Source organism: Tamandua tetradactyla, chromosome 6, assembly GCF_023851605.1.
Source record: "Tamandua tetradactyla isolate mTamTet1 chromosome 6, mTamTet1.pri, whole genome shotgun sequence".
Lineage (NCBI taxonomy): Eukaryota > Metazoa > Chordata > Mammalia > Pilosa > Myrmecophagidae > Tamandua > Tamandua tetradactyla.
The window spans coordinates 62,309,237-62,336,122 of NC_135332.1; the positions used below are offsets into that span (position 1 = coordinate 62,309,237).

The 26,886-nt window shown below is 39.2% G+C and overlaps 2 protein-coding genes across 13 annotated transcripts in view; one reads left to right on the plus strand and one right to left on the minus strand.

Annotated features, from left to right (window-relative positions):
* The window catches only part of NDEL1 (nudE neurodevelopment protein 1 like 1), a 58,842-nt gene that overhangs the window by 19,825 nt on the left and 12,131 nt on the right, over positions 1 to 26,886 (plus strand). For 4 of the 9 annotated variants that reach the window (XM_077165949.1, XM_077165953.1, XM_077165952.1 and 1 more), the window contains exons 7-9: positions 1,775 to 1,866; positions 7,086 to 7,237; positions 15,061 to 15,131. In XM_077165949.1, the coding sequence (XP_077022064.1) occupies positions 1,775 to 1,866; positions 7,086 to 7,237; positions 15,061 to 15,131 (315 nt within the window). Of the gene's footprint in view, positions 1 to 1,774; positions 1,867 to 7,085; positions 7,238 to 10,631; positions 10,667 to 15,060; positions 23,621 to 26,886 lie in introns of those variants that run through there. The other 5 variants (XM_077165946.1, XM_077165948.1, XM_077165950.1 and 2 more) reach the window with 2 other exon arrangements.
* Positions 24,338 to 26,886, minus strand: part of MYH10 (myosin heavy chain 10) — a 176,560-nt gene continuing 174,011 nt past the window's right edge. For all 4 annotated transcript variants that reach the window (XM_077165944.1, XM_077165942.1, XM_077165945.1 and 1 more), the window contains one exon: positions 24,338 to 26,019. In XM_077165944.1, the coding sequence (XP_077022059.1) occupies positions 25,875 to 26,019 (145 nt within the window). In that variant the 3' untranslated portion in view covers positions 24,338 to 25,874. The remainder of the gene's footprint in view (positions 26,020 to 26,886) is intronic.

Here is a 26,886-nt window from a genome sequence, read left to right on the forward strand (position 1 = left end):
CATGGAGATTGTATTCCAAAGGAGAAGGACAATAAACAACAACAACAACAAAAAAAAACAAAAGTATTTTTGGCACTGACTAGTACTCTGTAGAAAACAAACATAAATAATAATAGCTAATATTTATTGAGTACTAGGCATTTAAAAAGTATATTAACTAATGTAACTTTAGGATCACTTTATGAGATAAGTGGAGTGATTAGCCCCCTTTTTCATAATGGCAGAGTCAGATTTGCATCCAGCAGTTTAGCTCAAGAGCTCTTAAATACTATGCTGTACTATCTTGAAAGTAAAAAGAAAAAGGCTGGCCACGGTGGCTCAGCAGGCAGAGTTCTCGCCTGCCATGTCGGAGACCTGGGTTTAATTCCCGGTGCCTGCCCATGTAAAAAAAAAATAGAAGAAATGTGCATGATTAAAAATATGTAGGATGTGAAAGAAGAATAAAAAATCTTGGTACATGATTCTGAATGGAAAGACTTAATTTTGTTACAGTATCCATTCTTCTCAAGTCGGTTAGTCTATTTTTTTTGTATGCTGTATGGTGGGCTTTATATTTCATTCTTTTTTCCATGAGACTATCCCGTTATTGCAACACCATTAATTGATTTATTTTTTTTTGAAAGTCCATGGGCCGGGAATTGAACCTGCGTCTCCTACATGGCAGGCGAGAATTCTACCATTGAGCTACCCTTGCACCGCCTCGATCTATATTTTAATTGTAATAAATATCTTGGTAGTATTTTTTTTTAATGGCAGATTGATATTAAAATTATTCTGGAGGAGTAAATGTGCAAGAATAGCAGGAAAATTTTCAGATAGACTAATAACAAGAAGTAGCTTTGTCCTTCAAGATATCAAATATAATTTCACTCTAATAAAGTAACATGTATTTGACAGGGTAGACTAGTAATTCAGTAGAGCTGATATGTAGTAATGTATTTAAGGACTATAATGTATGGTTTCAGTGTCATTTCAGCTGAGGTGAATAATCTTCATTAAATGGTATTAGGATAATTAACTATCCATTTGGAGGGAAAAAAATTAGATATCTACCTTATAGATAAATATACATTCCAGATGAATAAATAATCTAAATGTAAAAATAAATAAATAAAAGTATTAGGAGAAAAGATGGGGAACACTTTAATAATACTGACATGGATGCAGGGTATGTATGTGCGTGGAATGAGCAGATGATTTCTACAAGAGATTCATATGACTAGTTATCATGAAAGTAGATAATTAAAACAGCATGCCTGGGTGGGCAACAGTGGCTCAGTGGCAGAGTTCTCGCCTACCATGCCATAAACCCAGGTTCAATTCCTGGTGCCTGCCCGTGTAAAAAAACAAACAAACCAAAAAAAAAAATGCTTTATCAAATTGGAAAAACGATTTTATCCAGTATTATTGAGGGTACTACCATAAAGGTTGCTGATATTGGCATGATCTTTTGGAGAGCATTTGGCAGTATCTATTAAAATGAAAAATGGGCATATCCCCTGACCCAGCAGTTCTGTTTTTAGGAGTCTTCTCCAGAAGTACTTGTCTAGTAGATGTTTAAGGAAGTATGTCCTTGTAGCATCATTTATAGTGATGAAAAATTTTTGTAATTTCAATATCCATCAATTGGAGAATGGTTAACTGTACTTATTGTAGCTCCGCTCTACACTTTATCCATAGTTTGGAATGCTGTATTGTTTTTGTAACATCAACAACAAAACCCATATGTAAAGGGACCTGAAAGTGTAATCATTCACCTGTTATTTTTCTCTAGCTATACCAAATGGTTTTGGTACCAGTCCACTAACTCCTTCTGCAAGGATATCAGCACTAAACATCGTCGGGGATCTCTTGCGGAAAGTCGGGGTAAGCATTCAATTATTTAACCCTAGGTATAAGTACCTAGGTATTATTTCTTGGTATGAAGTGAGGGAAGAAAAAAGGATACCTTCCTGTGATAAAGGCTATAATTAAGCTGAGAAGCAAAAGTATCCACTGATTTGGTGAAACACCTTCAGGGCTTGTGCTTGCCTCTGTCTCTCTGGGAGACTTGTACCCTGAGCTTTTAAGTTATGACTTGGACATTTTTTGTGTTTCCTGTTGCTATTCCTACATCATGATTCCTCCATCCTTATCTAAAATACTTCCTATAAAGCCTGCTATGTGTTTTATATCATCTTCTAATCCTGTTTTTTTTGCAGCTACCTGCCATTTTCATTGTAATTCCCTGATTTTTTTGGTAACATAGTACTTTAGATTTTGGCTCATGGTATTACTTTCTACACTTGGTCTTGTCTTGTACTGTTCTTTGGCCACCTCAACTTCAGTCACTTTTCCTTGGCTCTAACTTTGTATCTTAGAACAATTTGACTTTTGAGATGGTAAATTTGTTTTTCTGCTTATTCACATTTTTACTCTGAATATTACCTACTTTTTGACCTCACTAAGAGTAGTGCTGTTTTTTTTTTTTTTAATCTGCGCTGTTTCCTCCTTTTATGTTCTTCTTACTCACCTATGATTACACCCATCCCTTCTGTCACTGTTGACTTCAGTGGTCTCTTAGGCTATGATGGAAACCTGCAGTCTGGATCAGTCCAGCAATTGGACTTCTCCTTTCTTGCAGCTAAATCACTGGAAATAAGTCTATAGCTATGTGGACTTAAACCACTATAATGTCAGCATTTTAGCATTATTCAGCTTCCTTTCCTTCTTCCTCTCAGTTTTTGTTTTCTAACTTTTTTTTATTGTATAATATAACATATATACAAAGCAAAGAAAGAAAAAGACAATAGTTTCCAAAGGACCCCTCGACAAGTAGTTACAGGACAGATCCTAGAGTTTGTCATGAGCTACCATACCATCCTCTCAGACTTTTCCTTCTAGCTGCTCCGCAACATATATATATATATATATATTTATTTATTTATTTATTTTGTTCTTTTTTTTTGGATGGGCAGGCACCGGGAATTGAACCCAGGTCTCTGGCATGGCAGGCAAGAATTCTGCCACTGAGCCACTGTTGCACCGCCTTGAATATTTTTTATCATTACTTTTTTTTCTTTTTTTTGTGAAAAGTAACATATATACAAAAAACAATAAATTTCAAAGCACAGCACAACAGTTAGTTGTAGAACAGATTTCACGGTTTGGTTTTGGTTACAATTCCACAATTTTAGGTTTTAATTCTAACTGCTCCAAGTACTGGAGACTAAAATAAATATCAATATAATGATTCAGCAATCACACTTTTTGTTAAACCTACCTTCTCTGTATAGTTAAACCCTACCTTCTCTGTATAACCTCTAAGTTAATTTTACATCTCTTTTCAGTAACCTATTCTGCTGCAACTTTCCACTCACCACTTATTTTTTTGAGACCTGTTCTGAAAGAAGTGGAAATTGTACTTTATGTGAAGAAGTGAGAGGTTAAGACATAAAATCTTATGTTTACCTTTTCTGGTTCATAAAATTGATTATTTTCTTACCATCAGATTAACTCTAAATCTGCATTTTGAGGTTATTAAAATTCATTTGCATAAATTAATCATGCAGTACATAGAGTAATCTTTCTCTACCCCCAAGATACCCTATTTTGGGTCCTTTTTGTTTTAAGAGTTGTGGTATTTGCCTCTGTAATTTAAAATAATGTGGTTTTTTTTTGCCTATTGGTTTATCAGTATTACGCAAAAATGAGGAATTTAGCTTACCTCTCAATTTCCTCATCCCATTGGTTATTTTTATAACTTTAAATAACATGCTTAAACTTCTGTTTCTGAATTTATTAGACTATAGCTCAACTCGCTATACTTTCTCTCTCTCATATCCTTTCTTTCTTGTAGTCCCTTAAATTCTCTATTGGTTGATTCTGAGAATAGAAAATTAGTTAACAGGATTTACAATATTATGCCCATGTAAATAATTTTTATTGCATAATCATAGAGGAGGAATTGACATCTTAGATTATTGTATTTCTGCCACTGAGAAGATAATTGTTGCAAATATTTTGTTCCTTATCACTTAGTCAAAATCACACCAAGTTTTAGTTTGCTTCTTATTTATGTCATAGCTGACTGTGTGCCTTTTTCTTTTCCCAGTGTTTCTAATGGTCTTTCTTGTGGAGAGAAATAGTATATAGTTTTTTTGCTATTATCACATTTCATGTCATTCAACTTCTTATTTATACTCTTTATGAATGCTCTAATATGATTCTTGGGCTGTTGCAAAGCTCTCACTTCTGAATTTTTCTTTACTGTACTCTTTTTCTACTTTTCCTTATTCTTGGACCCCTATCATCTTTCTTTGTTCCTTGTTTTGCTTTTGTATATCCTTAAGTAATTTATTCAGAAATAGCGCCATTTGGGGTCCTTGTATAGTTTGTCCGTTCAGCTGACAGTCTGCTAAAATTTCATCAGAATCTTCAGTCTACTATTATCTACCAGCTCTTCCAAGCTTTTATGAATATTTTTATACTTCTTTACAATACTTAGTCCACTGACTTGAACTGGAATCCCTATCCTTATTCTTCCATCCTATGCTAAATCAAGGCCCTTTGATTTAAACTTCCTCTCTCACCTTCTGTCATTGCCCTCCTATTTTCATCATTGTTTGTAGCCATCCTACCTTCTTGTCTCATTGGTAAAAGTATCATATTCCCTGCCCATGGCTAATTTGTCCCTCTGTGCTTTTAGATTCCATTTTTTCTGGCCTTCTCATCCTTATTTCACCTGTGTCATCAGCCTCTCTCTGATTCATTATTTGTATTTATATAATATGTATTTTAATGTTTAATGTAATATTTATGTATTATACATTATATATTATATGCATAATACATATAATTTATATGTAATGTTTACATATTACCTCTTATATGTTACAAAATTTTATCTTAAAAGCAAAAATAAAAGCTCCTTTTCTTTCCTTTTATGCTGCATTTCTCTTTGGCCATCATCCTCTTTCCCTCTTCTCTTCATAGCAAAGCTTTTTGAAAACATGTCTACATTTGTTGTTAGCACTTTTGACTGCCTGTGCCCTCCCCAGTCAATCTAGTTTGGGTTCTATTCCTGCTCACCCCACTAAAACTGTTCACTGATGATCCTAGTGCTATGTAATCCACTGGATCCTGTTCTGTCCTAATTTTGCTTGAAATGTTTAACACTGATCTTTTTTGTTTTTTTTTTAATGCATTCTTTACTCTGCTGTCGGATGCCAGGTCATGGTCTGCTTCCTCCCTTTAAGTTCATTTCTTCTTAATCATCTTTGTTGGTTATCTACCACTACCACCCTCCATTCCAGTATTGGTTTTACTCAGAGTCAGAGTTTTGTCCTTGATTATCTAATTCATTATTTACAACCATGAATTGGCATGGATTTCTCCTAAATCTTTATTTGTAGACTACCCTTTTCCTCTGGGTGCTAGAACCGCTATTTGTACTTGGATGTCTCACTGATACCTTAGACATAATTTATGCCTTCTGTGTGGTAGATACTCAGCATATATTTGAATGAATGAATGACTGCCTTGACTATAGCAAATGAGTAGCTTTCACTTTCCACTATACATGTATATTTAACAAATTGCTGAAATAAATGCTTATTCAGAGGCTTGTCCTACAAGGTCATTATCTCTCTTCCTTCTTTCTGTAGTTATTTTCCTAGCTCATTATACCTTTTGCATAGGAAAGAAGGAAAAGGGAAAGAACTTTCAGTCTGTCTTTGTTGCCATTTCTTAACAGTTCTTTTTGAAATTCTGGGAGAGGAAGGGGGGTTCAAATAGATTTTCAAGGTGAAATACATATTATCTGTGGATTTAACTTATGCATTCCGAGCCCCTTAGTGTCATGTATAATAGGAATGGACTATTTTTTTGTCATATTCTTTTATTTTTGCCTTGATTTGGCCAGAGTGTTTATGGGAAAGGGGGAGTAGGTAATGTCTGTGTATGAGGGAAGTAGATGAGAAACTCCTATTTCTTTGTAGCGCCTGGTTCTAGCATGGTGTAAGGGTGACAGGTGCTGAGTAAGGACAACCAGTTTAGAGGTTGATGCTCAGGGGAGAGTGTCGTTTTCAGGTGAAATTATTTAAATATAGACAAAGGGTATTGGTTAGACATTTTACAGTGTGCTCTTAGAAAGAAAATAGCTTTAATTTTATTTGAGGTACTGTATTAGCTAGGGTTCTCTAGAGAAACAAAATCAGCAGGAAATATCTGTAGATATAAAATTTATAAAAGTGTCTCACATAACTCTGGGAATGTAGAGTCTGAAATCCCTAGGGCAGGCTGTGAAGCTGATGACACCAATGCAGGGTCTGAAAAACCCGAGGCTCACCGGCCAAAACAGGAAGAGATATTGTCTCTTCTGGATCCTCCTTAAAAGCCTTCTAGTGATTAGAGTAAATGTCACTCATTGCAGAAGAGACTTCCCTTGGCTGATTACAAATGTAATCAGTTGTGGATGCAGCTGACGTGATCATGATTTAATTCTATGAAATGTCCTCATAGTAATAATAGACAGGCCAGCACTTGCCCAACCAGACAAACGGTTTGGCCAGGTTGACACATGAACCTGACCATGACAGTTATTATAAATGTTCTTATCCATTCTGATGCAACAGAAAAAAGTAAACTGAAGGACCTCTACAAGAATTGGCTGCACTAAAAAAATTCTTAAGTGATGTTTTGGATTCTTTATAAGTCTTTCCTTGCAAACATACATGGACACACACACACACACACACACACACACACCAACTAGCAAACCAATGAACAATCACAACTCAGAAGGAAACAGTGGATAGGTCCAACAGACCTGGGATCTTTTTTCTAACTATGCCACATTTTTCTTAGTTGTAAGATGAGGGTTATATCTGCATCCATAGTAATACTGAGAGGAATAAGTAAAGTATTCTGAGCTTGTTAGAGAGGGAGTCAGTATAAACTCCCTTTTTTACTACAAAGGTGATTGATTATGGCCAAATAGGCACCATTGTCTAACGATGGTGAAGTTGGAGTCTTGAAATAGAAATGCAAATTTTCATGTGCAACTACTGTTTTGACAACCAAATCATTCTTTCTTCCTTTCATAGGCTTTAGAATCCAAATTAGCAGCCTGCAGGAATTTTGCAAAGGACCAAGCATCAAGAAAATCCTATATTTCAGGGAATGTTAACTGTGGGGTTATGAACAGTAATGGCACAAAATTCTCTCGTTCAGGGCATACGTCTTTCTTCGACAAAGGGTAAGTCCTGGAAATTTTAAATAATTTTTTGAGTAGTAAAGTTGCAGATTATTAAGTGAGTTTTTTGAAGCTTTGAACATGTAAACTCACTGCGATAAACATACTTGAAGCTTGTTTTCATTCCGGGTCTTAGGGGACATGAAATCTGTTGTTGTCTTTGGTCCCTGTGGAGTCTCTTGCCCTGGGAACAATAGGTCTGAGCTGACCTGGGAAGCAGACTCTTGAAAGGCAGTTTAGGCTCTGGAGATTAAAGATGAACCCCACGTAGTCACTGTTCTCAGGGTGCTCTCAGACTAGTAGACTTTCTTGGCAAATATCTTTCAAGAGTAGAAGAGAACACTGCAATTATGTGTACGTGAACTCTGCAACAAATCTTCTGTCTGAAAATTTTAGAAAGATATGAGGCACTTAATTATTTAGATGCTGAGTCTATATTATTTCTGTAAGATATACAGGCGTTTTTCAGGGGAATTGAGAATTTTTAAAAAATGTCTTAAGATTGAAGCAGTCACACATCCTTACTGCAAAAATTTCAGTTGATACAGAAATACATAAAGTAAAAAGTAAAAGTTTTCCCATTCTTCTTGCATCCTTACAGTTTTTCCTTGGCATGTAAAATAATGTTTTTCCACATTTGCTAGAGGCTTTTTAAAAACACAGGGGATTGTACTTTAAATATAGTGCTGCCACATGCCTATCATGCTTAATAACTTTCCATGTCTGTGCATATTGTTCTACCTCATTTTATTTTAATACTGCATGGTTAACCTCGTGCATGGGTGTGCCTTAATTTAGGTTACTGGTTAGGATCTGTGTCTGGGAACACTGTCCTTGTCACCAAAGGTAGCTGTTATTAGAGCAGCAACTGAGGCATGTGAGCCCTTCCAATATCTGTTTTGATTAGTACAGGCAGTTCTTTTTTGTTTTTCTGTAAAAGCAATGCAGATACAGGTTTGGAAATTTTCATAATTTTATAAGGGAGCTTATATTTTCTGCTTTCCTCACTAATTATGACGCAGTCATAGAGGACCTGATTTGATACACAGCTTACTCTAAAAAAGTTCTTTTTTTAAAAAATTAGTTTATTAATTAAAAAAATTAACAATAAATGAACTAAAACATTAACATGTGATCGTTCCGTTCTACATATGTAATCAGTAATTCACAATATCATCACTTAGTTGCATATTCATCATTTCTTAGAACATTTGCATCAATTCAGAAAAAGAAATAAAAAGACAACAGAAAAAGAAATAAAACGAAAACAGAAAAAAAAAAGATTATACATAGCATACCCCTTAACCCTCGCTTTCATTGATCACTAGCATTTCAAACTAAATCTATTTTAACATTTGCTCCCCCTATTATTTATTTTTATTCCATATGTTCTACTCTGTTGATAAGGTAGATAAAAGGAGCATCAGACACAAGGTTTTCACAATCACACAGTCACATTGTGAAAGCTATATCATTATTCAATCATCCTCAAGAAACATGGCTACTGGAACACAGCTCTACATTTTCAGGCATTCCCTCTAGCCTCTCCATTACATCTTGAATAACAAGGTGATATCTACTTAATGTGTAAGAATAACCTCCAGGATAATCTCTCGACTCTGGAATCTCTCAGCCACTGACACTTTGTCTCATTTTCTAAAAAGGTTCTTATTGTCCTTCCTCGGAAGACAGAGTGTTTGGTTTTCTCTGTGCCCTGGAGATTATGCACATTTCATTAAGGGGCTATTTAATTAAAAGCACATTTCTAAAATATCAATATATAATATAAGAACTTTTTTCTGACCTTTGGAGTTCCTCAGATGGGGTAAGTATAAAATGAATTTTCCTCAAATTTAGGAGTTTCACGCAAACTTGAGGACTTGGCCCTATTTTTCCCTGTAATAGTAAATGGAACAGCTATAGAGAAAGTTTAGAAGAGAGTTGTTATGAGTGTTGGAAACAGGGCCTAATTATTTTTCTATGCAACTTATAATCACTTCCAGTGAGTGCATTTGTGAACCATAAATGGATTGGTGGGGCAGACAGCTTTGCATTTAGAAAGTCCTTAAGAATAGTCATGGGGGTGGGGGTGGTGGGAGGGATACTTTGTCAGTTCAGGCTCACTGCTCCTGTCTTCCTTGGAGACTGGCTTCCACTTGACTCCTGATGCAGAGCACTAGAAAAGTGAGTGCCTAGAGATAAACCCATCCTTGGGGAGATGTGGAGAATTCATTGTAACCTGGAGTAAGGAGGGTCTGCTCCAGTCATTTGACTAAACCTCTGTGCCCTGAGCAGCATCCTAGATGCAGGGTAGGCTTTATTTCCAGAACTGAAACTGGAGATATACTTCCCAGTAGAAATAGTTGTATGTATATTTAGGTTTTGCTTTAATAGTACAAATATATTATACTGTTGTTGACCTTTTCCCAAGTGTTTATATAATAATTGAATAATGCACACTGAATTATTAACCTACTATTGCTTGAGTTATTTGTGTCTAGTTGCCGTGTTCTTGAAGATAACTTTTGCTGGGTTTTGTTGCTTTGCTTGGTCTGGCTTCCCTGTGGCCTTCTTGGCTTTTTACTTCTTCCTGCTGACCTATGACTAGATAAAAACCCAGATGGTATGTACTAGCTGCAAAAGGAAATCAGCTTCAGTATGAAATCTGATAGGTTGAAAAGAAAGATAGGGTGGTCAGAGTTCTTGCCTGCCATGCCAGAGACCCAGGTTCGATTCCTGGAGCCTGCCCTGCCAAAAAAAAGGGTAGTTCTTATAGAAATGTGGCTTATAGTTTCAGCATCAGAAAAAGCACTCCATTTACAAAGGCCTTTGGCTTTAGATCTTGCCTGCCCTACCTCTCACTCCAGAGGAGCAGTCATAGCTTTACTAGTACTACTAGAAACTCAGAGGAAAATTGTTCAGGGGAGAGAGTTAAAGTAGGTTAGGGTATGTGCACATGTGTGAGAGTGTACATTATATACCCCATCCTCTCACCCCCCTCATCATCTTCAAATGAAAATGAAACTTTACTAAATATAGCAAAATTACCTTAGTTAAGTTTGTTACTTCATGGGTTTCAAAATATTCTATAAATCCTGGTTATTTGAAAGTTTCATGGAATCAGGATTTTATCTAGTGTGATAACTTTTGCCAGTCCCTAGAAAGTAGGGTTGCTGTGCCTGCTTCCCAGATCTTGCTCTTTTTCTGTCAACCACTAATAACCTTTCATATTGTTCATCTAAAAGGATACAAATTTGTATCACTTGCCCTATTTTTTGTGAGCCATCTGATTTCTTTTGAGCTGTGTGTAGGTGGGCATGGAATAATTTTAGGGCACAGTGTGAAAATACTATTTGCGTTACTGTTTTTTAATGTTTTTTCCTTTTTTTTTCATTAGGCAAGAAAAAGTCATATTTCCCACGTTGTTCATGGGTAACTGAATTTATTTGCTGTGTCCTTTTTTCATTCTTTCTCAATCACGGCGTGCGGTGGAAGACACATTAACTGGCACTGATTTTACTAACTGCATGGGGCTGACTCAGCTTTAACTAACTTACAGCCCATGAGTGAGCTTTCAATTTCCTGTTTGACTTGGGTTTATATCGTTATTATTAGTTCAGTTGTTCAAAACAGAGGCGGATGAGTTGCAGTGGTCCTGGGTCAATTGTGAATAGCATGCTTATTGGCATCCTGACATGAGATGGAGGCTGCAGTGATGACATTAGGAGTCAGGTGGGGGTTGAGGGTCAGTGTCTGGTCCCAGAATCTCATGTGCCTTCTTCATGGGACTGGAGTTCTTCTTGTTACCAAGTCCTTTTTCTTCTCTCAAATCACGCACTAGTGATGGTGGAAATCTGGCTGTGTGGGGTCACCCTCACTCTGCACTCATCCTTTTATTCCCAAATTGGGACGGTAGATGGAGACATGAGTATAAGAACTACCTTACATATCAAAAGTGTTTTCTGGCTTCCAGAACCTGGACCTAGGACTGTACCTGGCTGGAAATGCTCTGTGCTTCTGTTTGTCCATCTGAAAAGGGAGACTGGGAGGTTATTCTTACACATTATATAGATAACCCCTTTTTAGTTTAAGGGGTATTAGATCTGCTAAGTTCTTTTCAGTTAAAATCACCACAAGGAAAATGGGGCTGTTGGTCTTTCCACTACTAGAGCACTGAGGACCCTGCTGAGAAATTCATTACTTTGCCTTCAGTTGATTTCTCATTCCTTTACTTTTTTTTTTTTTTTTAACTTTTTATTGTATAGATAACATATATACAAAGCAAAGAAATAAAAAAGCACTAGTTTTCAAAGCACTCTTCAACAAGTAGTTATAGGACAGATCTCAGAGTTTGTCATGGGCTACCAGATGCTCCTCTCAGATTTTTCCTTCTAACTGCTCAAGAATATAGGAGGTTAGAAGGCTTAAGTACTTTTTTATCTTCACAATCGACTTTCTTTCTTTCTTTTTTTGTGAAAAATAACATATATACAAAAAAGCAGTAAGTTTCAAAGCACAGCACCACAGTTAGTTGCAGAACATATTTCAGAGTTTGACATGTGTTACAATTACACAATTTTAGGTTTTTACTTCCGACTACTCTAACTTCCTTTGCACTTTTATGACAGACCTTAGCACCTTTTCTTAGCTAGATTCTCTATATTTTGGACTTTTTAGGTAGATTTTGGTGGTAAGGCCATGGAATTTCATATTTCTGGGACCTCTTTTACTAGATGATTCTCAGAGCTGTATCTCCACTCCTGCTTATTCTCTCTCCATTCAGTCCTGTGTTGTCCACTGGGACCTCTTTTACTAGATGATTCTCAGAGCTGTATCTCCACTCCTGCTTATTCTCTCTCCATTCAGTCCTGTGTTGTCCACTGGGACGTTTTCCTTAACTGTTCCCTGAAATCAGATGTGGTGAGCATGGAGGTGTTTCTTCTCTCGGAAACCTTTTCCCATTGCACAACTTTATGGTCTCCTGAGGTCTTCAGAACCAGACTTTGGGGTCAGCTTTGTTCTCCCTCTAATCTTTTACTTGCTACTTCTTGATCCAGAAGAGAGGTTCTGTGTGGGACCTTAGCAGATTGTTTATTCTCTCTCTCTTCCACCAATTTTCTAATCAAGAGTTCCCATTTCCATCCACACAGAGACATTACTTATCTAGTTTATTGTTCTTCCTTTGTATCCTGGATTGTACCATTTATTTTTCCCACTAGAGCTTCCTTGTGGAGCACCAGAGTGGCTGCTTGCTAAGGGCTGGTGACCTCCTGGTGACTAGGAGTCTGGGGAAGGGTAATGGGCGTGGGATCTAGGACAGGCTGTGGGCCTTACTCCCTCATTGATAGGCTCAGTGGGTAAGCTCAGGTTCATAACTAGGTTTTCTCTTGCCTTCACTTCCTTATTAGTGTAACAGTAGGAATGAACGTGATGTTCTTTAAAGGTCCATTGATACTGAAATTGCCAAAATCCCAACCCCAAACCCACATATGGAACCATCCTCACAGTTGCTGCCTTGGCATGCCTCTGTGGAACTGGTGCCAAATTCTTCTTGGCTCCCAACAGTGCTCCTTTCCACCGAGCTTGGGCAAGGTGAGGGCATTGGGTATCTGTAGTACAACTTGCAGTGCTCCCAGACTCTGTGAGGGCAGGGAATTTGGATTCACAAGTTGACAGCAGAGGGCTTTTGTGAGGCCTGCCCATCTGCCTTGGGATTTCCAGAAGTAGTAGACATAGAGACTGTGGGACTAGCCAAATGACAGATGACAAAGGGGACTCTATTTTATGAGGGCTTCAGGGGCAACACCTGGAGAGGCACAGGCATGTAGCCTTGGGAGACTTGGGGAGGATGATATAGAGTTTTTAACGTGATAATGCTCAAAAGTCAGACCCCCCCCCCCCCCCAGGTCCGGAGGCAAAGGGAAAAACCTGTGGAATAATCCAGGATGTTCATCCCTGAGATAAGCAAATGTACCACAGGAAAAAATTACATTTGTCAGAGCCACCGTCCTATTGCTCTTGGTCTGTGCGTGGCTTGATTTTAAACTAGAAATATGTACTTTGAGGTTAGTTTTTTCACCCCAGGTGTTTTAGTTTCCTAGATTGCTCAGTGCAGCACCATGAAATGGGTTGGATTAAACTATGGGAATTTACTTGCTCATGGTTTTGAGGCTGGGGAAATGTCTAAATCAAGGCATTTTCTTGCCTAGCTGCTGGCAGTCCTTAGCTCCCCTGTCACATGGCAAGGCACGTGGTGTCATCTGCTGGTCTCTCCCTTCCAGGTTTTGTTGATTTCAGCTTCTTGCTTCTGTAGCTTTCTGCTCATGTTTAAACTCATTCTGTTTATAAAGGACTCCAGTAATAGGATTAAGGCCCAACCTGATTGCGCTGGGCCATACCTTAACTGAAGTAACCTCATCTATAGGTCCTACTTGCAATGGGTTCAATACCTATGCGAATGAATTATACTTAAGAACATATTTTTCTGGGATACATACAGCTTCAGACTACCACACAGGACTTCTGAGTCCCATAGATTTAGACATTTGTTTCTTTAAAATAGGGGTCAATTGTCAGGTCTCTTTGCATGCTTATTTCTCTTTGAGATGGCACTTCCCTCTTCAGTGTACAAAATAGTTGTCTTTGTGGAATATATATATGGCTTTGCTTATTTATTTATTTTTTAAGGGAACCTCTCTATGTGAGTCTATTCAACTCCCTGGACCCTTCACTGAGCAGGTGGGGGTGGGTGTGGGTGGAGGCAGTGATGGGCAGGTATGTTGAAGTGCCACCCTTGCAATTTGCTGCAACCCCCAAATGGCTGGTGGGACAAATTTCCTAGAAAAGATTTCAGTATGGAAAGGCTAAAGTGGTCTCCTGAGAGGGGTTCCAGGGATCATACTCATGCTGTCGCTGCTTCCTGTGGCTGCACTGCCAGTGGCTGGAGCAGGGTGGGGCTCTCCACATTGCTGGGCCCTGAGGTACTGGGTCCTGGCTGCAGGCTCTTGTGCTGGGCTGGTTTGATTGCTCATGACTCTGCAGAGAAGTATATCCATCTGACTTTGCTTGCTAAACAATTCTAAAATGTTATTTTCCCCCTTAAGATATTCATGTAAATTGTATAGGTGATTTGTAAAATAATTAAAAACGTATAAAGAAATAAAATTTACCCACAGCCTAGAGGGGAGAAAATATTGTTAAATTTTCCTTCTGGGATATATATGATTTTATGTGTGTGCACATACTGTATGTGAACATGTATGTATACATACACACCTCCTTTACCCCGTACATTATAGAGATAATAGTAATGTCTGTTTAAAGAAGGGTCTATAGTGTAGAATCTAGAATATATATAACTTTTTTCACATCATTGAACATATATAGTTAGGTAAACTACTACTTTTTCTCCTTAGCATTAACTATGTTCTAAATGTTTTCCTGTTATTAAAAAATTTCTGAGAAATGTGTTTTTAAATAGCTATGCAATGTGTCATCATTTAATTGTACCAGGTCCCTTACTGTGAGACATTTAGGTTTACTCTATAGGAAAAAAATCAGGGCTGTGGCGGCAGTGGCCCTCCAAGTTGCTCAAGTTGCCTAGGAGGGATCACATAATCTTATTTCCAAGGGTTACTAAATTTTCAGTTGTCTGACTGACACTTTCTAGGCAGCCACTCACCCTTGGCTAATTGAATTCTACTGTAGGCCAGGAAGAGGCATAGTTTTAGAAAGCATATGAATTTCTTGCTGTTTGTAGAGTGACTTTAAATGACAGTCTTTTTTTTTCTCCCCCTCCCTTCCCTCTGCTCTGGTCATCCCCACAGGGCAGTAAACGGCTTTGACCCAGCTCCTCCTCCTCCTGGCTTGGGCTCCTCTCGCCCGTCATCAGCACCGGGTATGCTGCCTCTCAGTGTGTGAGTGCCCGGCCTCCAGGTGGGGGCTTTTGCCCTCCCCCAACCACCTAGGACACCCACGCCTCGCCCCAGTGCCTGGGCCCTGCCCTGTGCCCCTCGTCTGCTCTGCCATGGTGGGCAGGTGGTAGGCTGCATGTGGTGGTGGCTGCTGGGCCCTGCCCAGCCCCAGGATTCTGCGCGATATCAATACTGGCTATTTTCTCTTCTCGCCGTAGTGCCGTTGGTTTCACATGATTGCACTTTTGTGGGTCACAAGGTGATACATTCCTGTATTACTTGGTCACTGGATGCAGAAGTACCCATTCATCACACCTGCCCCATAGCCCTACCTTGCTGTACTGATAAGATTTAGTTGTGTTTAGGACATTGCAAATCCTCTAGAGGTTTTCCCCCAAATCAGGTTGATGTGTGCCTTCCTGAGCTCCCACCCAGTATCTTCAGTGCTTATGATCATGTGTTCCCCAACTCCATCCCCCACAGTTTGGGTCTGTTTTTGACAGAGTCAGGAAGCTCACTGAATTAGGGAACATTTTTTGTACCTTCTGATTTTACTTAAACATTTATCATTCCTTAGACTTTCCTCCCATAGCAGCACAGCAGCAAATTCCTATTGAGCCCCAAGATAGCAGGAGGCCCTGTGGCCTGGGCACACACTGGGCTGTGCCACTTGTTTTGTTTCCTCCTCCATATGCTTCAGATTCAAGGGGAGGGAGGTTGGCAACCTCCTCACCAGTTGTCCAGTCCTTCAGTTAAAATGACATCTTCAGAACACTTTTGTTTTGTCTTCTGAGGGCTAGTCCAGTTGTGTTAGGAAGGGTTGAGTGGCCTGATTCTAGGGGCTGGCTGGTGCCTGGCTCCTGGGGGGCAGGCTGACTGTAAGTGGTTATCCCTGTGCATCCTTTGATTACTCTCATGCTGCATTTACTGTTTACATTTGTTTTATTGTACATAGATTTGTAAACATTATTGCCTAAGATATTTGTATATAATACTTGGGCTTTGTAGCTTTTATTTATTCAGAACTCATATGGCATGTTAATGACTTATGATGGTGTCCTACTCTGGGCAGCTGTATAGGATCATCATGTGGTTAAAAAAAAAAGAATACTTCCCTCAAAAAAAAATCTTTTAATGTGGAAACAATAAATTTCACAGAAAAAAATGTTTGAGGTTGCTTTTTTTGGGTTTTTGCCATCCTGTGAGAAACAAGCTGGAACACCCAGAGCCAGATTCAAATATCACATCTGCTCTGACATTGGATATGTGATTGTACAGCAGCTGTGGAAAGGGGCAAAGAAAATTCAGGTGGCTTGAGGAGATGTCTAATGCCCCTCATTCTATGTAGGCATTCTTAGGGTTATTCTTGGTGCTGGCTTCCCCAGAAAATCTCTGGAAGGAAGGTCCAGGGCCTTAGGGGAGGGAGCTTGTGCTCTGGCTGTGCTGCCGTTCATGATTTTTGTCATTCTGGAATTGAGGTTATTTGGATCTGGACTTCTCTTCATACTGCAGGTGAGAGAAGGTATGGATGTTTGGTAGCAAGAAGTAATGTATACTGGTCTTGTGGAATGTGTTAATTGGGGAGTCTGTGTAAACACAGGTTCTTAATACTGTTTGTTTATAACATACAGATTGTTTATATTTTTAAAACTATAAGAATAAGTAGATGAAAATGAAGTAAATGAATTAAATTCCTAAGGGAATAAGAAACAAAAAGTAGGATACATTTCCAAAAGTTTCTTCTGTTAGTTCATACTATCTATTATTAGTTGTTTGTGGAGATTTTAAGCTGACTCACCAAGAGACATGTTGCCTTGGTGTGTGCTGTGCCCAGCTGGGCTGCCTGAGCAGTCAGGAAAGAACCTCTAAATCTCTCAGGTAGCAGTGATGTGTAGCAACACCCAGCATATTTCCTAACTATCATCTAAAGGATTCGGTTCAATCAGACCATCGGAAATAGTCTGCTAACCATTTTGGTCAAATGAAATCTTATGTGAGAACCCCCAGTCTAAGATAAGCAGATCTACTAAAGCAAGGATGAGGTCTGGTTTTGTCTCTGGCATCCTAGTGGTTTCTCCATTTCTTTCCAGCTGAACACTCCTGGGCTCATCTCATCAACACTGTTCTATCAGTTATTGTACAAGCAGTTGATGGCTGGGGAGGGACCTGGTAGAAGGGGTCTGCGTGACACCACAGTGTGTCCAGGAGAGCAGGGGCCAGGCCCATGAAGGGACATCAATATGCAGCAGGGTTCTTTTCCAGACCTTTCATGAGGAGACCTTTTGATTTTTATGGTTGTAGCAGCTCTTGGCATGTGACCCCAAGAGGAAGCTGGTTGACTCCTGGGGCCTCCCTTTCAGCCATGTTTGGATTATCTGGTCAAGATGCTTTGTACTTGCTCAAATGGAGCATTTTCTACCTGGCATACTGCTACACTACGCTGTACTCCTTGCCTGGCTTTTGCTCAAGTTTGCCCATCACCCTCCTGCCTCTGAGTAGTTTTCTTAGGGCTACCCATTGCCAGGATTTCACTGAAACTTTCAGGAATGAGCCCTATCCTGAGCTAAACTAGGGGCTGTCTCCCCTACCTGAAGGGGGCATATCTGCTAGGTGGTGAAGGACGGCCTCTTGTCTCCACGTGTTTTCATCTCACTTACCCAGTCCCATCCTTTCTCTCCTTTTTTCTATAGTCAACGGTAACATTGTAATACACTTCCACTGAATGTAACCAGTTCATTTATTTCTGCTTTAATCTTTGTTATACTGTTCTGTTTGCTTTGTGGTTAGTTTGTTGTTTTTTCTCTAGTTCCTCCTTTATTTTTGCTTTCTTTTTAAATTTAGGCATTTAAGGCAATAAATTTCCCTCTCAGCATTGCCTTTGCTGCATCACATAAGTTTTAACATGTTATTCTCATTTTCATTTGTCTCCAGATATTTACTACTTTCTTTTGCAATTTCTTCTTTTACTTAAGAGTGTGTTATTTAACCTCCAAATATTTTTGAAATTTTTTTCTTTGATGATTATTGATTTCCAGTTTTATTCCACTGTGATCCTAGAAATGTTGTGAATAATTTCAGTCTTTATTAAGACATGTTTTGTGTTCCAGCAGATAATTTCTCCTGGAGAACATACCATGAGCATTAGAGAAGAATGGTGTTTTGGGGTGTAATGATCTATATATACCTATCAGGTCAAATTCATTTATCACATTGTTTAGGCTAGTTGTTTGATCTATAGAATAGAGTCATGTTTCGAAGTCTCCCACTTTTTATTTTTTTTAACTTTTTAAATTGTGTAACATAACATATATACTAAGCAAAGAAAGAAAAAAGCAATAGTTTTCAAAGTAGTCACAGGGCAGATCCCAGAGTTTGTCATGGGCTACCATACGGTCCTCTCAGATTTTTCCTTGTAGTTGCTCCAGAATATAGGAAGCTAGAAGGAATAAATATTTTTTTATCATCACAATTGACTTTTTTTTTTTTTTTGTGAAAAATAACATATATACAAAAAAGCAATAAATTTCAAAGCACAGCACAACAATTAGTTGTAGAACAGATTTTAGAGTTTGGTATGGGTTACGGTTCCACAAGTTTAGGTTTTTACTTCTAGCTGCTCTGAGATACTGGAGACTAAAAGAAGTTATCAGTATGATTTAGCAATCGTACTCATTTGTTAAACCCTACCTTCTCTGTATAACTCCACCATTGCCTTTGATCATTCTATCCCACTCTTTAGGGGTATTTGGCTATGGTCTTTCTAACTTTATCATGTTGGAAGGGGCTGTCAGTAACATGGGATTGGGAGATGGAACTAGCTGATGTTCTGGAGGGGCTGAGCCCTCTAGGTTTCAGGACTTATATGGTCCAGGGACCCACCTGGAGGTTATAGGTCTCTGGAAAGTTACCCTAGTGTATGGAACCTTTGTAAAATCTTGTATATTGCCTTAGGTGTTCTTTAGGACTGGGTGGAATGGTTTTTGAGAACTTATGATAGGTAGCAATGTCTAACTGAAGCTTGCGTAAAAGTGACCACCAGAGTAGCCTCTTAGCTCTATTTGAACTCTCTCAGCCACTGATACTTTATTAATTACGTTTCTTTCGCCCCTTTTGGTCAGGATGGAATTGTTGATCCCACGGTGCCAGGGACAGATTCGTACCTGGGAGTCACCTCCCATGTCACCAGGGAGACTTTCACCCCGTATGTCAAGTCCCGTGTAGTGGGGAGGGCAATGATTTCACTTACAGAGTTGGGCTTGGAGAGATTGAGGCCACGTCTGAGCAAAGGAGGTCCTCCAGAAGTAACTCTTAGGCATACCTATAGGTAGGCTAAGCTTCTCCATTACCTATATAAGCTTCACAAGAGCAGACCTCAAGAACAAGCGCTTGTCCTATTGATGTGGGTGTCCCTAATGTTTGATACAGCATCAGGGAATTCCCTGATGGTAAAGTTTAATAGTTCGTATTTTTTCTCCTAACCCTCCAAGGGACTTTGCCAATACTTTTTGATTAGCTTCTTAATATATTCTGGGATATATCCAGGCATTACATTACGAAGTCTCCCACTTTTATTGTTGAAATTTCTTTTGCTTCCTTCAGTTTGGCCAATGTTTGCCTCATGTATTCTGGAGTTCTTTGATTGGAAGCATCAACATTTATGACTGTTATTTCTTCTTGGTGAATTGGCACTTTTATTAATGTCCTTCCTTGTCTCTTAATGACATCTTCTTAAAGTCTGTTTTGTCTGATATTAGTATAGCTACTCTTGCTTTTCTAAGAGTTACAGCTTGCATGGAATATATTTTTCCATCCTTTCACTTTCAATCTGTACCCTTGTGTCTATAGATGGGTCTCGCAAACAGTGTTTAGATGGATCATGTTTTAAAATTCATTCTGCTAATTTGTATCTTTTTAAAAAAATTTATTTATTTATTAAACATAACCACGTACAAACACATATTCTTACCATATGATCATTCTGTTCTTGATATATAATCAATAACTTACAATATCATCACATAGTTGTATATTTATCATCATCATGATCATTTCTTAGCATGTTTGCATCAATTCAGAAAAAGAAATAAAAAGAAAACAGAAAAAAAACTCATACATACGATACCTCTTACCCCTCCCTTTCATTGATCACTAGCATTTCAATCTACTAAATTTATTTTAACACAAATTTGTTCCCCCAGTCTTTATTTTTAATCCATATGTTTTCCTCGTCTGTTGATAAAGTAGATAAAAGGAGCATCAGGCATAAGGTTTTCACAATCACACAGTCACATTGTGAAAGCTATATCATTATACAGTCATCTTCAAGAAACATGGCTACTGGAACACAGCTCTACATTTTCAGGCAGTTCCCTCCAGCGTCTCCATTACATCTTGACCAGCAAGGTGGTATCTATTTAATGCGTAAGAATAACCTCCAAGATAACCTCTAGACTCTGTTTGGAATCTCTCAGCCATTGACACTTTATTTTGTCTCATTTCAGTCTTTCCCCTTTTGGTCGAGAAGGTTTTTTCAATCCCTTGATGCTGAGTCTCAGCTCATTCATGGGATTTCTGTCCCATGTTGCCAGGAAGGTCATGTCCCATGTAGAGAGGGGGAGGGCAGTGAGTTTGATTGTCATGTTGGCTGAGAGAGAAAGTCCACATCTGAACAATAAAAGAGGTTCTCTTGGGGGTGACTCTTAGGCCTAATTTTAAGTAGGTTTAGCCTGGCCTTTGTGGGGTTAAGTTTCATATGTACAAATCCCAAGAGTGGAGGCTCAGCCTAATGCTTTAGTTGTCCCCACCGCTTGTGAGAATATCAAGAATTCTCCACTTGGGGAGAATTTTCCCCCTAATCTGTATCTTTTAATTGGGGATGTTAGCCTGTTAATATTCAAAGTAATAACTTTTTAAAGGTAGTTCTTGAATCTATAATTCTATCCTTTGTTTATTTGTCAGATCTATTTTTTTCCTCTTTTTATCTGTTAAGTTGCCCTTATTAATAACCCTTCAGTATGTGTGCTCTTCAAGACCTCTTTCTTTTGTTTGTTTGTTTCTTTCTTTTTTTTTAAAAATCAACTGAACTCCCTTTAGTATTTCTTGCAGGGTAGGTCTCTTGTTAAGAAATTCTCTCAGCATTTGTTTGTGAGAATTTTAATCTCTTAACTATTGAAGGTTTACTTTGCTTTATAAAGAGTTCTTGGCTGGCAATTTTTCTCTTTCAGAATCTTAAATATGTTGACCATTGCCAGAACTCAGTCTAATGTGGCTTCCTTTGTATGTGGTGAATTGCTTTTCTCTTTCTCCTTTCAAGGCTTTCTGCTTCTCTTCAGCATTTGACAGTCTGATTAGTATGTGTCTTGGAGTGGGTCTATTTGGAGAAGTTCATTGGGCTTTGATTTGCAAAATTATGTTCTTTGAAAGGCTTGGGAAGTTTTCCCCCATTATCTCATCAAATAATCTTCCTAGCCCTTTACTCTTCTCTTCTCCTGTTGGGACACCAATGATTCTTATATTTGTGCTCTTTGTGTTGTCTGTCATTTACCTGAGATCCAATTAAAAATTTTCCATCTTTTTTGCCATTAATTTGTGTGCTTGAGTTCAACTGTCATGTCTTCTGTTTCCCTTATTCTTTGTTTTACCTCTTCAAATCTGCTGTAGTGTGTCTCTAATATATTTTAAAGTTGATCTACAATAGCTTTCATTTCATAAGATCTGGTATTTTTGTTTATTCTTTCAAACTCTTCTTCATGCTTTTAAAATGTCTTCTTGATATCCTTTATGTCTTTAGCCAACTTATTGAAGTTATTTAGGAGATTTGTATGAACCTCTTTGATAAGTTGTGCCAAATTCTGTGTCTCCTCTGGCTTTTTAATTTGGTTATTTGGCTTGGCCATATCGCCTTGCATTTTCACATGCTTAATGAGTTTCGTTGATTTTTTAGCATTTGATTACCTTATGAGCTTATTTTAAAAGTTGATTTCCCTCACTCGTCTAAGATTTTGTAGTTGCTTGAGTTTGCATTGATGTTCTCCTTTTGCACTTGGTTTGTAATTCCCCACCAAACCAAGGCTGGGACTTCATGCAGGAGCTGCAACTCTAATTGAAGATCAGAGCTATGGTCACCATTGTCATCTTGTTTGTCCCATCCCTTCTTACTCCCAAAATGTCTTCCTGGATGAGAGGAAGGGCTAGCACTCCACTTCCTTTTAGCCCAGAGTGGCCAGAAACTATACCCCAAAAGCCAAAGTTGGAATCTGGAGTCAGCCAGCGAGGCATGTTAGGACTAGTATGTAAGTGACTTGAAAGCAGGATAAGCTAAGTTTAATACCCTTATTTACAGAGGGGGAAAGTGGGCATAGAGTCTGATTGACTTGCCTGAGTTAACACAGCTAGTTAATAGCAAAGCAGGATTGGAAATGCTTGGTGCCATTTTCTGTTATAACCTCCAAACTTGAGGTTGGCCTTTACCTCTGTTTTAGTTTTCTAGGCTTTTCAGGCAAAGACCATGAAACAGGCCAGGTTAAACAATGGAAATTATTTGCTCATGGTTTGAGGCTTGGAAAAAGTCCAAATCAAGCAAGGCATCATCAGAGTGATGCTTTCTCTCTGGAGACTGTGGCATTCAGGGGCTGGCTGCTGGCGATACTCAGTTTGTATCTCAGCAAGGCACATGATGGCGTCTCTTGGTCTCTCCCTTCTTTGGTGAGTTCTGTTGATGTATAGGCTCTTGCTTCCTGTGGCTTTCTCTCCTATGTCTGAATTTCATTTTACTTATAAAGGACTCCAGTAATAGGATTAAGATCCATCCTGATTGAGGTGGGCCATTCCTTAACTGAAGTAACTGCATCAAAAGGTCCTCCTTACAGTGGATTCACAATCACAGGATTGTATTAACTTTTAAGAATATCTTTTTCTGGGGTACAAACCACTGTAACCCCCATGGTTTGTCTTGTACCTCAAGCCTCACTGAGGGGCATCACGTGAGATCAGCAGAGTTGGAATGCTTGGGAATGGTGAGCTGAGGGGAGAAATCCAGTCTATCTACCCTCCTCTCTTCTCCAAATCCTGTGCTTGTTGGATGTATCGACTCTGCCTGTCTTACAAGCTGTCCTAGACATGGCATTAGCTTCTCCCCAGAACCAAGGTGGAAGTTGGTACCTCTGGAAAAAGGAGGTGCCATGGGGTGCGTCACAGCTTCAGGGAGCTTCCTATAGCCAGTTCCATCCTCCTTATACCACATTAACAGAACAAAGAGAAAAAAAAGCCACATGATAATTTCAGTTGATGCAGAAAAGGCATATGACAAATTCCAGCACTTCTTCTGGATAAAAGCACAAAACTAGGAATAGAAGGAGACTTCAACATGATAAAAGGCATCTATGAAAAATCCACAGCCAACACTATACTAAGTGGTGAAAGACTGATATTCAGCATGGTACTGAAAGTTCTAACTGGAGCAGTCAGGCAAGAGGAGCAGTTAGGCAAGAGAAAGAAATAAAAGGCATTCAAATTGGAAAGGAAAAAGAAAAAGTTTCCCAATTTGCAGATGACATGGTCCTATATACAATAAATCCTGAAAAGTCCACAAGAGTCATTGGGTCTAATAAATTAATTTAGCAAAGTAGCAGGCTATAAGATCAACATGCAAAAATCAGTAGTACTTCCATATAATAGTAATGAACAACCTGAAGAAGTCAAGAAAAATTCCATTTACAGTAACAACTAAAAGAATGAAATATCTAGGAATAAATGTAACCAAGGATGTGTAGCTACGCGTAAGAGTTTTACTTCCAGAAAACTTCTTTTGTTGCTCAGATGTGGCCTCAGAAGCAGGGTCTCCAACTCTTAGGCAGTCCTTTCCCTTAACAACAACACATCCACACTACTTTGAGGCCATTGGGATTTCAGAACTTGTAACCATGACTGCCCAGAGTATTGTTCTGTGGTTTGACAGTTTCAGGAAAAGTGGGCCTGGTGCTCATGATGGGACATAGAGTCCCATCATTTTAGGACTCTATCTATAAACATCAAATCAGAGCATAGCTGGGAGCTGAAAACAGGTGAGAAAACAGATTCCACATTCACAAAAAATGTCTGTTTATTGAGTGAGGCCTGTTTATTGTTTACTGAGGCCTGTTTATTCTCAGCGGGTGCTTTTTCTTCCAAGTAAACAGAGCAGGCATAAATATCTATAATGAATAAATTTATTGTCTTACAAAAATCATTGTCTAGAAATAAGGGAATACAAGAAAAGATATTTGCAGTCAGGTGTCTGGTGGTCAACAGCCAGTACAATTCATAAAGGGGGGAAAATCAAAGATTCCAAACCCACATGACAAATTCTTCCTAATAGATGTTAAAGCTTTTAACCCAAAATGTTTTTTCAAGCACATTGCAGAGGATCAAGGATTTATAATTAACACTGATTCATTGTCACTGAATGTTTATAATACCACTTTGACTAGAGAGGTACATGATATGAAGCACAGTCAAAACTTAATACATTAAATTGTTATAGAGGCAAATAATATATTTAACATTGTCTTAGTACTGTAGTGTCTAAGGCACTTTCTGTAATGTCAGTTTGCGTAACTATCAACCCAAAAGAGAATGCTAAAATATTCACTGTAACACTGTCCAAAGGGAAGGGAAAAGGAAGAATGAAAAAGGATTCACATCCACTGGCATGTCAACATTCAGGCAGATGGCATCTGTTCCTGAGGTTCTGAAAACCTCATTGACAAACTTGGAACAAGTCTCGGACACAAAAGCAGTATTCCCATTTTGGGCTCAAAGCAGCGGCTGAATTTGCAAGGTCAGCATGAGCGCCTGGCTGGCGAAGGAGGGTTTTCCATTGCCTCCTGCTTAGGGACCCAGAGCTGTGTGCTTCTGTGAAGAAGAGCACGAGGCAAAGCTGGAGCATTCAGGAGATCAAACCCGGAGTTAGTGTGACAGCTGCCCCGGGGCCTCAGGTGCATAGGCTGCCACTATCCTTTCTATGCACAGACGGGTCCTGGCCAAGGGCAGCTCACAGGCAGTTCACATGAATAGATGTGGGGGTCATCACCAATGCAAGGGGCAGAGCCACCCCTTGGAGATGTGCTTGGTAACCCCCAAATGGATGCTGTTTCCCCCAATCCAACCCACCCCTGCTAATCTTTCCAATGTCCCTTTCACAGTTTGCTCACTGAAAATAGTGTTGATCATTATTTGAAGAAATGAAAGACACAAGTGCAGTTTAGGTTCCACAACGTTTTAAGAGACTTGATGTGGCTGAGGCGGCAGGGGCACATGAACACAGAACTAAGTTACCTGCCTGTACGACAGAGCATGCAGAGCGACTGAGCAACAACCACGGGCTGCTCCAATGACCCAGCAATGGGGAGCGAAGGAAGGGTCGGGAGTTGACTTTTTTAAAAAGGGTTCTCTTCTTAATGTGTTATAAAATGGTCTCTTGATGAATATATGGAAAATAGATGCAATGAAGAGACAATCTGTTTAATATGTGTCTTGTGTATGTGTATATATCTATAAAAGGGAGCAATTGTACCTAAATTTGAAGCAGGATACAGTATGGGTAGGCTGGAGCCTTAAGACACAGTTGATCTTTCCATAAGGAATCCCATAGCTTGCCAATTTCCTCAATCTGTAGGAGGCCCCAGGCAAGCTTGGTGTTGGTGAGTTCCTGCATGTCCCACTGTATCACCTTCACTGGCTTCTTCAGACTATTCCGACTGGGGTGGCTGCGTCTCATTGACATCACTTGTCTTGCTTTCTGTGTCATCGTCGGACAGCTCTAGGGAAGCCCCCTCAATGTGCAGCTGGCGCCGGCCAGATCGGCTTGAAGAAAAGCTGATTGGGCCACCGCGCCTGGAGAGAAGAGTGTGTGGGGATAAATACGTAGGAGCATGTGGGATAAATAGGTAGCACGTGACTGTCAAGTTGTTCAACCACCTGGATGATTGTGAACTTTCCACTTTTACCCCTTCCTGGGATCCATGACTTTGGGACCCATACACCTGTCTGCATGGTAGTATCCTGGCTGACATACAAGCAAGAGGTCCTTGGAGAATTGGGGATGGCTTGATTCAATGTAGGACTGTGACAGAAAGTTCAAGAATTAAGACAAAACTCTACCTGCCAACCCGGAGGACAGCAAACTTTCTATAAAGGGCCAGATATAAAATATTTTTGTTTTGTGGACTATATAAGATCTCTGCCATGTACTTTTTTATTTCTTAAATCCTTTAATAATGGCTGTACAAAAATAGGGCATGGGCTTGTTTGCTGACACCTGTGCTTGATCTTTGGGGGAAGAAAGTTTAGCTTTAGCTCTACTGTGGTCTGCCTTCTCACTGCTGCATGTCTACTCCACTGTGGAGGTGTGGAGGGCTGAAGGTGCCAGTTCATGCAAGCCTTTTCTTTTTGGTGCATGGGCCGGGAATGGAACCCAGGTCTCCTGCATGGCAGAAGAGCATTCTACCACTGAACCACACATTCAACCCTTTCAATGGAGGCAGAAACTTCTCCTGAAGGTGGATGGGACTAGCTCTTGAGCCTCATGCTTTTTATTAGCATGGTCCACTCGTGAATGGCAAGGAAAATGAGTGGGCCTGTTAGTCTTTTGTTCTTCCCATGAACTACAATAAAGGTCAAAAACCTTGAATGATAAATGGGAAATGTTTCAAGAGAAAGAACTGGCCACTATATACGTATCTAAGTAAAATTATCTTTGGG